At 41.3% G+C, this 9,972-nt stretch overlaps 1 protein-coding gene across 3 annotated transcripts; it reads left to right on the top strand.

The window, feature by feature from the left end:
* The first annotated feature begins 517 nt into the window (after positions 1 to 517).
* LOC123138327 (LMBR1 domain-containing protein 2 homolog A) lies at positions 518 to 8,722 on the top strand. Of its 3 annotated transcripts, none has more exons than XM_044558283.1 (14): positions 522 to 923; positions 2,737 to 2,813; positions 3,388 to 3,546; positions 3,934 to 4,147; positions 4,226 to 4,312; positions 4,401 to 4,540; positions 4,959 to 5,039; positions 5,612 to 5,676; positions 5,880 to 6,055; positions 6,456 to 6,586; positions 6,682 to 6,769; positions 6,953 to 7,166; positions 7,536 to 7,630; positions 7,742 to 8,722. In XM_044558283.1, the coding sequence occupies exons 1-14, from the start codon at positions 756 to 758 to the stop codon at positions 8,225 to 8,227; spliced, it is 2,181 nt and encodes a 726-aa protein (XP_044414218.1). In that variant the 5' UTR covers positions 522 to 755; the 3' UTR covers positions 8,228 to 8,722. The 3 variants fall into 3 exon arrangements, with proteins under 3 accessions (XP_044414221.1, XP_044414218.1, XP_044414220.1); XM_044558285.1 differs by lacking the exon at positions 522 to 923 and adding an exon at positions 2,358 to 2,625; XM_044558286.1 differs by lacking the exons at positions 7,536 to 7,630; positions 7,742 to 8,722 and having other exon boundaries at positions 518 to 923; positions 6,953 to 7,171.
* The last annotated feature ends 1,250 nt before the right edge of the window (positions 8,723 to 9,972 follow it).

Below are 9,972 nucleotides of genomic sequence, written 5' to 3'. Positions count from 1 at the left end.
ACCCTTCATCAAACGCATAAATCTTTGTCGGGCCTCTCGTGATTCTTAAGAATCCACCCTAAATTCATGCTCACAAATAAATTACAGAAGAAACAAGCCTGAAGATTAACCAGATGGCTGTAAGCCGTTGACCAAGACTGAGAAAAAAAAAGGGCCGACAGGACATTTTTTTTTGTTGCATGTTTATATTCAATTGATTCGAATCAAAGCCAAAAAGAGTTTATATGCCTCCTTTTCACCATTTTTTTTTCATAGTAAGGTCTGAAATATAGGTGCATTGCACCACACAGAAGGGTGCGCGTGTATGTGTTTATAGAGGTGAGTGTATGCGCGCGTATATGAGTGCTTGTGTCTGTATTGATGTTAAAAAAAATTATATATCCTGGCTTTATTCGGCGGACCCAAATATTGCGTGCGTGCTACTCCCCTCGTACCCAAAATTTTCCTATTCCGAAGAAAACGACTTCTGCTCGGCGTGCCGAGCCCACCAGCAACCATCTTTCTTCCTCGCCTTCCTTCTTTCTCCCCCGCCACTTCTCCGGGGAGACAAAAGAGACCTCGCTCGATCTCCCGTGCCGTGCCCCCCACCCCGCCTCCACGCGGCGCCGAGAAGCTTCCGTAGCCAGCCGGACTCCTCAACCCCCACCGCCACCGACCCTCCCCGCGCCGAACCCTCAGCCTCGCCCGCCGCACCCCCCCCCCCCCCCCCCCGGCCGGCGCGGCGCCGCGGCTAGGCCGAGGCGGAGGGCGGCGAGATGTGGGTCTTCTACCTGATATCGCTGCCCCTAACGCTGGGCATGGTCGTCGTCACGCTGCGCTACTTCGCCGGCCCGGGCGTGCCGCGCTACGTCCAAGCCACCGTCGGCTACGCCTGGTTCTGCTCCCTCTCCGTCATCATCCTCGTCCCCGCCGACATCTGGACGGTCAGATCTCTCGTCCCTCTGCATCGCCCGGCCCCTCGATTACGATCCTCGTAGTTGCTCGTGATCCCCCTTGGTTTCGGTGTCGGTGCCTCGGCGCGCTGAGATCCGCCCCGGGCTGAGCTAATTCCGTGCTCTGGTTTTGCGCCAATTAGGGTGAATTGGGGTATTAGGACATAAATTTTGATGGGAAGCTGTTAGTGCGTGGAGTTTCGGGTGCTTGAGGGGAGAATGCTTGGCGAATCGTACATTTGAGTTGCTGCTTCTGGTCCCGGAATGAGGTCTAGGTGACAGGGTATTAGGACATCTGTTTGTTACTCCCTCTTATATTTCTTTACGGAGGGAGCACTAATTATTTAGTTCATAGTTCTAAGAAATGCAGCATAAACAACATGGCCGAGCTAAATTGGCATCATATGTTGAGTGTATGGTCTGCTCTCTGCTTGACTCCAATTAGCTTCTGAGAAGTCTCTCTCTGCACTATTTTACCCACTGTGAATAATTTCCATAGCAATGTTCTATTGTCTTGCCTTGGCCCCCTTCGATAAACTTTTCCTGCTGTTTGTGTTGGTACTTGCCGATTAAGTCATCAGTCCACACATGACATTCACGGATTCACCATTATTTAGATTCATAGGAATGTATAGGACACAAGGTGGAAAAAAATTGTCCTGTCTAGTTGACGGCTTACATGACTTTAGGAACGGAGCACACAGCTGCAACAAGCAGCAACTGTCAGCTCTAGGGAACAAAGAACGAAACGATGAGATGGAATGTTAACCAGGCATCAAAATCACACACTTATTCAGATTACATAGTCCAGCTTCACATGTGTCTTCAGTCTGAATGAATGCTATAGAAGAAGTATAGCTGCAAACAGTCCGAGCATGGACTTGGTTACCTCCACAAAGCATAGAGATCAGGTGCAGGCAAAGTGTCTATAAAGAAGGTTTAATATTTTGCTAGAAAGAATCCTAGGTCAGCTACATTAGCATGCCTTGAATATTTTGTAGATACATCATACATGCTCCACTGATGCCATGCTTATTAGGGTATGGGCCACTCCCTCCCTCTACTGCTTCACATACATGTTGGTGTATTCATCTGTAGGAGCAAAGCCGTGCCCAAATGGAACAATCCTGTCCTCTTTATTTAAATGGTTTTAAGCACAAGCGAACAAATGTTAAAAAGTTAAAAAGAGAATATGTCAACATATACATAAGCATACTAGTAAGGTACACGTGCATTGCACGCATGAGATTTGGCAATCAAATTATGAATAAATACCACACTATAGAATGTATGCTTTGTGTCATATATGCATGATGTAGATGTTCGTTTAATTCTTATAGTTCATCTCATTCAAAATCAATTAGTTTTTGTAAAAAAATTAATCTATTTTAAGATTCATGGAATTGTGCGTCGTAAAGATAAAGTAAAAACAAATAATGGCAATTCATCTAAAAAAATTTTGGGCAATTATGATACGGAAGATTCTAGAACAAAGGAGAAGTGCTTATGTTTTGAGATTTGTGCATTATGCTTAAGTTCAACCATGGAGTCTTTTAGATTGTACATGCGGCAGAATCTGGTGGAATGTAGATGATATCCAATGGCAAGTAGTGCTTGGATTTGCCATCTCTGCACCGTTGGATTGGCTTCATTCAACGACCATCTTTTAAAGTTATTCACACGCTATATAGAGGTATAGATAAATAGTGCAGGCCCTTTATGGCAAACTTTATCCTTGCACTATGCTGGCAAATGATCTTCATTTACTTATTCGGTCTAAACTCTTACATCACCTCACTTGCAGACATTAACTGGCTTTGATAAAGGTGGAATTGGCTTCTTTTGGGGCTGGTCTTATTGGAGCACATTTATCCTAACATGGTATGAAACTATCATCATCAACATGTCTTCCATTGCTTTCTGCCATGGTTAACATTCCTGATTGTCAGTGGCATCTAGGACTGACTACTGTTGGTGCACATGCCCTAGCATAATAAATGTTTCTTACAGTAAAATGTCAGCTTTACTTTCCAAATTCAAATTTTTTTGGATCCTGCTTCATCAGTCCCCAGATCAGTGATTTAGCAATGTATTATTTGCATATCAATGCAACTGTTTCAGCTTCAGCTGAACTTGTTAGGCCTGTGCTTGAAAAAAAAAAGGTTTGTAAATGGCAAAATACTGGAAAATTCATCCCCTCTCTTATGTGCCTGACACTTTCTTACTGTTTGGTTTCAAGGTATTTAAGGTTTTGATGTTACTATAAGGTTGCTTACTTGCTCACTCTCTTTCTAGTAGAACAGATGATAACCTAGTTCTTTTCAGCTTTTCAGGGTACTACTTTATTTACCAATTCATATATTAATTTCTCATGGGATGCAGTAAATTTTATCCTTGTCATTTTCATTGGCACTTTCATCGCTAACACAAGGCTTGTTTCTATGTCCCTAAACAGGGCTGTAGTTCCTACTATTCAAGGCTATGAAGATGCTGGAGATTTCACTGTTAGAGAAAGGCTAAAAACTAGTATTCACATGAACCTGCTCTTTTATTCAATTGTGGTAGCTATTGGCCTCTTTGGACTCATACTGCTTTTAGTCATGCATCGAGCTTGGTATGTTTTAATCTCCACTTGAGCTTCCATGCTCCATGAGTCACCTGATATGTGAATAACCCTGTGTACTATCTTGGTATTTTTTTACATTTTAGTTAAGTTATTTCAGCTCTTTCTTTATGGCTGTCGTTCAATAACTTATGGAATATTTTACAGAAACATTTTTGATATTTCCGTATTGAACAAGCTACATGTTTAGGATAGTCAGCTTTGATTGGTAAAGAAACATGATGTGATCATTACTACTGCAAAATACTACTTCCATTGGCCATTGCACTAATCCTTTGTGTTGCCTTGAGTTCTGCCAAACTAGTTTTATCAAAATGGCCGCCATTTGAGCAGTCCATTTAGTCTTGACTCTTGACCTGAAGTAAATATTTTTGACAGGGATGGAGGTCTTGTGGGCTTTTTAATGGCTTGCTCAAATACCTTTGGACTGGTGACTGGTGCTTTTCTTCTTGGTTTTGGATTGAGTGAAATTCCAAGAAACATTTGGAAAAACGCAGACTGGACTCACCGCCAAAAAGTACTTTCTCATAGAGTTGCCAAGATGGCCGTAAAGCTTGATAATGCTCATCAAGACTATTCAAATGCAATTGTTGTAAGTACATTTAAATCCTTAATAGTATCTGTACTCGTTGCCAACTTGCCATTTGCTGAAGTATTGTTCCTTTTCCAGGTTGCTCAAGCCACTTCAAATCAAATGTCAAAGCGAGATCTCTTAAGACCTTATATGGATATTATTGACCGAATGGTTGCTCAAATGGTACCAAAGCAATTATTAGTACTATTTGCAGTTGAATTTAAAACACTGCGATTAAAGATGGTAACTTGTGATTGTATGTACATTTCAGCTGCGAGATGACCCATCTTTTAAGCCTTCTGGTGGCAGATTAGGCGAAAATGATATGGACTATGATACAGATGATAAAACAATGGCCACTCTCCGACGTCAGCTTAGGATGGCCCATGAGGAGTACTATCGGTGTAAAAGGTATTGTGGAATAAACCAACCAGGAATAGTATTACTCTTTGTGTATCTCTTAGTAATATCTGGTTCTCCCTCTGTAAATAAATATAAGAGCGATTAGATCACTAGAACGCTCTTATATTTCTTTACGGAGGGAGTACATAACTAATGCAGTTTGTTTGTATGGAAACTGGAAGGGTAATAATAAGGGCAACCTAAGGTTTCCTAAGTTGGCAAAATTCTTGAGTTAGTTAAGTATGCTGAGTTAGGCGGGTGTTTAGCTGGGCCCGAAGCGTCATAAATTCCAGATGTGTGGCAAGATTTCTGTAGGCATGCCAAAGTGTGGTACTTGGAATTCTAGTTTGTAGAGAAATAACGTTCGTGGTTTTCTGCTGTCCCTTTTTAACTGATAATATTGACTTTAATTTTTGTTATTGTACAGTGAATATATGACTTATGTCATGGAAGCTCTTGATCTAGAGGACACTATTAAAAATTATGAACATCGTGATGCAAATGGATGGTGAGTTTGTTAATTCTTTGGTTAAATGTTATCTCCAGAGTATTTTAATCTTGACAAAATAGCCTTACAATTTCAATAAACTTTTCTATAGGTACTGTAATGCATCTTTTTTGCCTCACTCAATTATATTTCATGATATTGTATGTTGGCGAACCTTTTCTTGTTGTAATGCTGTACAAAGCTACAATAACTTGACAGTTCTGTTAAATAAATGATGTCAAGTGCTATGCCATATCATTATGATGGAGGTTTTATTAACCTGGTTAAACAGAAAACAGATAAAACTGTGTACAAACAGGATTGTTGATAGTTCCACAAATGGCTTGATTAGTATGTTAGCATATATATGCGTGATGTGTGGTACTGGCCAAGAATAGTTGATTGGTGGGCTGAATAATCTCAATTGCCATTATGGATGTGTGTGCATGTCAACACGAGCTATAAAATATGCCTCAGTAATTTGTTTGCAAAACCTTGATTAATATGTACTGCAAACTTGTTATACTCGTCTGAAACCTTGTGATGTATCCAACCACAACCATTATTGATTTAGTTTCTTTTTGTCTAAACAGGAAATATGTATCGAGTTTTAGGGAGAGTCGGTCAGGCACACTGGGATCCCTTTTGGACACTATGGGTAATCCTTCTGACCTTTACCAACTATATTTATTAGTTTTTGTCTTTATCTATTACTCAGTGAGAATGGCTTAACATCAGTTTCTAGACGAAACAGTCTAAATTCCAGGCCCACATATTATTCTTAGTACGTTTGAGTTACTGCCTTATGGCTTGCTCAATAATTGATGGAACTGACTCAGTGATACTTTCTTGCATTATCAGAGTTCATTTGGCGTTGTATACTGAGAAAGCAGCTTCAGAAAGCACTGGCTGTTATTCTCGGCTGCATGTCAGCTGCTATACTGTTGGCTGAAGCTACTTTGCTGCCAGGTGGTGTTGATTTATCACTTTTTTCCATTCTTGTAAAATCCGTCGGAAAGCAGGAGGTTCTAGTCCAGGTAAGAAATTGCGTGCTTCATTAAAAACTAAAATAAGTGTATCACATGTTCAGTTTACAGGGAAGTTTTGTTACTTATGGGCTCTTGCTTTCTGCAATGTGTACTATATTGTGTTATTGGTGATAGCTTTGTAGTTTGTTTGCACACCAATCATGTGCATCCGTCATCCATTTGTTATTTAAACACATGCAGACGTACAAGTCACTATAGTTATTTCTAGGTGACTCAGTATATCAGGCCTTGCTATTCTTTACTCGGTTGACATTAGTTATATTTTATGCAGTATAAAATTTATATCTTAGTCAATGGAATGCCCTTGTCTGGGTCACCTAGCTGTACATTCATTGTGTAGCGTCAGCCTTATTCTGCCTGATCTTACATACTTCCTATTTGTTTACAGGTTGCTGCATTTGTCCCTTTGATGTATATGTGTATATGCACATACTATTCGCTATTTCAGATTGGGATGTTAATGTTTTATTCTCTGACTCCACGGCAAACAAGTTCTGTCAGTTTGCTTATGATCTGTTCGTAAGTTCATACTGTTCTGCTTTTTTATGTTTTGTGTGCTTCCTGTCCAATTCGTTCAACTCATTCTGGGCTGTGCACCGAATGCTATTTTGCAGGATGGTTGCAAGATATGCACCTCCCATTTCTTATAATTTCCTGAATCTCATTCGCCTTGGTGGTAATGTTAAAACTACTTTTGAGAAGGTAATAGTTGGACAGTTTCTTCGTGTTATTTATGCTATGTGCTTCTGTTTTGTGAGGATAATAAAGTTGACATTTGAAGATGGAATGCTTCCCAGTTTTTCAGTTTTGTTACACTGCTTATTGTTCACCAGATAAATAACACCTAGTTTATCTCTAAACGGACCATATGTTGGCATGTTGCAGAGAATGGGGAACATAGATGACGCAGTTCCTTTCTTTGGAAGACGCTTCAACAGGATCTACCCACTAATTATGGTTGTTTATACACTACTTGTTGCTAGTAACTTCTTTGGACGTGTGATTGACTATTTTGGAAGCTGGAAAATGTTTAAGTTCCAGCGTGAAGAAGAACATATGGATGGTTTTGATCCGTCTGGAATTATTATTCTGCAAAAAGGTTAGGACTGATTTGTGTGTGGGCATATCCTTCATTCTCTTTAGTATATCAGCATAGATTTTTCTATGGGGTATCTTTCATTTCTCGGTAGTGTATTGTTGTGTTCTTTTGTTTGCTTCTTTAGCTGCTTGTCCCTTCAGCTTTCACAGTTCCGCATGGATTTCAGTTCTCTTGTTTCTGCAAATGAAAGCATGTGTGATGCTATTGCGAATGAACATATTGGGCTATCTGGCTTACAATAGGAATCTGATGATTAAACTGATCATTATCATAGAATCTTTTGTATATTCATTGCAAATTGTGGTGGAATGCTGCCTTTGTTATTTTCGAAAACATGTTCCGCCTAAGCAAAGTTTACTTTCTTTGCAGAGAGATCTTGGATTGAGCAAGGATATAAAGTTGGCGAGCAGGTTATTCCATTGGCAAGATTCAATGGCGCGAGCACAGATGTTGAATCTGGAAAGGTACCATTGATGTTGTAGCATAATTACCATATTTTCCCAATCTTATTAGTTATATGTCTTTGTTCTTTTGAAAGGTTTAGTCTTTTTATCTCCTTATTATGTCATACACAGATTGAAGATGCAGTGGAGATGAAAGCGGGGACAACTTCTTCGAGAGTTGATGGAAGAGCCGGTCAATCTAAATATATTCACAACAGGGAAATGATTTCCAACAAGTATTCATCTGTTAGAGATCAGAGTCGGCAGGCAACAAAGCCAGTGAAAAAGGAAACTGTGTCGACATCTGCATCTCTGCTTGAAGAAGGGAATTCTGAAAATCGCTCGGCTGCTGGAATCTCCCAAACATGGGCTTCAGTGAAGAATGGTTTTCAGAACTTCAAAGCGAATATGGGTGCCAAGAAGTTCACTCCTTTGCGCCAGGATCCAGGATTTGCTCCTCATTCGAACGCCTCTTCACCCGAATCTCTCGATGACATCTTCCAAAGGATAAAACGGCGCACTTCAGAATCGCCCGTAGATTACCTCGACGACGACGACGACGACAACGATGACAATACAGGAGACATGGATCCTCCGTTTGCAGGATCGAGAAGATAGGCAGTGGCTTTTCCCTTAGAAGTCAGAACATTAAAATCTGCGAATCAAAAGGATTTGGTACCATTAGATGCAGCATAGAAGATACAGGATGTATAGATCAGATGATGGTTTTGGTGTGCTTCGAGGAAGCTCAAGAGGCGCCCTTGCCCATCTGGAAAGGTGCAGACGTGAACGAAAGCATATGACATGATGACACAGGCCCTGCAGAAAGGACAGCGAATTCTCCCAACAAGAGATCATGGGAGCGTGACCGTATCACACTTTTCTGCTTTACACACATTGCGGGAGTAGGCACTGCTGACGTGTTATTTTTACTTGTTATTAGATGCTGAATCTGTATTGGAGATAACCGATTCATACTCGAAGCTGACGAGTGTAGGCTGTAAAGGTGGTATGCATTATATGATGTGCGTTGAAAACATGCGGCCGATCTAATGAATTAAATGGAAAATATGAAATGCACAAGCCTCTTCTGTGGGCGAACATTTGATTTTATTATTTTGTCTAAGCTATGGTAGAAACTGATGAAAATCAAGTTGATGTCAATTTTTTTTTTGATGAAAACCAAGTAAAATTGTTGTCTCAAAGTTAGAAAATAAAATACACTAGAATACAGTATGATGGGAAGGTTATGGTCTGCAAATAGCTAAAATTTCAAGGTCAAAATCAATTTCAGCTGGAAGGTATGAACAAATAAATTAAATCAACAACGTGTATATGGTTTCCTATTACCTTAAGATGAATACTAGTCCAAACTTCAAGATCGATATGTGTATATCACATCACCTTTCTAACATAAATTTAAATTTGAGAGTTTTGGCGAACTTTAAACGTGATTTCCATGCACCTTGGTTTCTACATGATACTTTCTCCTAAACTTCTCTAAAAAAAAGATTTAGATTTTGGTCTCCGCATTGTACGCGTGTGTACATATATGCGAGGGGGCAATCCCCTTCCCCACCCCCTCCCCCCCCAACCAATATTGCATCGGACATAAATAATTTAGGCCCCTATATGTCCGACAACGCCCGCTCACCCCTCATTTTTTCACGTCCACAACCGTCTCCCTCATTCAAACCTCCAATTCCATACAATCACATGCATCGTGAATCAACATAACGTAGCTAAATTTAACACATAGCATAGCGTCCGATAGCATCAGACGTAGCAAGTTCATCTACAACCGGACATAAACAAGTTCACACAATATAGATAGTTCGATCAACTAGCTACAACGCTAGGCATGAAGTTCACCACTTCCTCGCGCGGGCCCTTCCTCTTGGCGTCTCTCGAGCAGTGGAAGTAGGCACCAAAGTTCTCGCAGTATACATTGGTGGCCGAAGGGGCGTCATCATCACTGGAGGTGCTGCGAGATGAGGAAGGGAGCCCTGCCAGACGCAGGGCAGCGTGGGCCTGCTCGTTGGCGAGGCGCTTGACTTTAGCCATGTTGGTGGCCTTCTCCTGGCCTTCTCCTTAGCGAGCCGTTTGGACTCCTCAATGCCGAGCCGCAATGCCTTGCATTTTTGCTGCTGTGGCGGCGGGCATCCGTCTCGGTCATGGTCGGATGACGCCGCAGACGAGCTCCTCCAAGTCGGAGGGTAGGGCAACGACACGGACCTTCACGGCCCGCAGTATGACCGACAAGATCTGGCCCGAGCCGCCTGCCTCTCGCAACGATTTGCCCTCGCCTCCAACTCCGGGAGCCACGACCATGGGCTTGACGGTACCATCATGAACACCCAACA

Source organism: Triticum aestivum, chromosome 6B, assembly GCF_018294505.1.
Source record: "Triticum aestivum cultivar Chinese Spring chromosome 6B, IWGSC CS RefSeq v2.1, whole genome shotgun sequence".
NCBI classification, from domain to species: Eukaryota; Viridiplantae; Streptophyta; class Magnoliopsida; order Poales; family Poaceae; genus Triticum; species Triticum aestivum.
The sequence above is the reverse complement of the archived record's forward strand: the minus strand, read 5'-3'. Positions and strand labels throughout refer to the sequence as shown.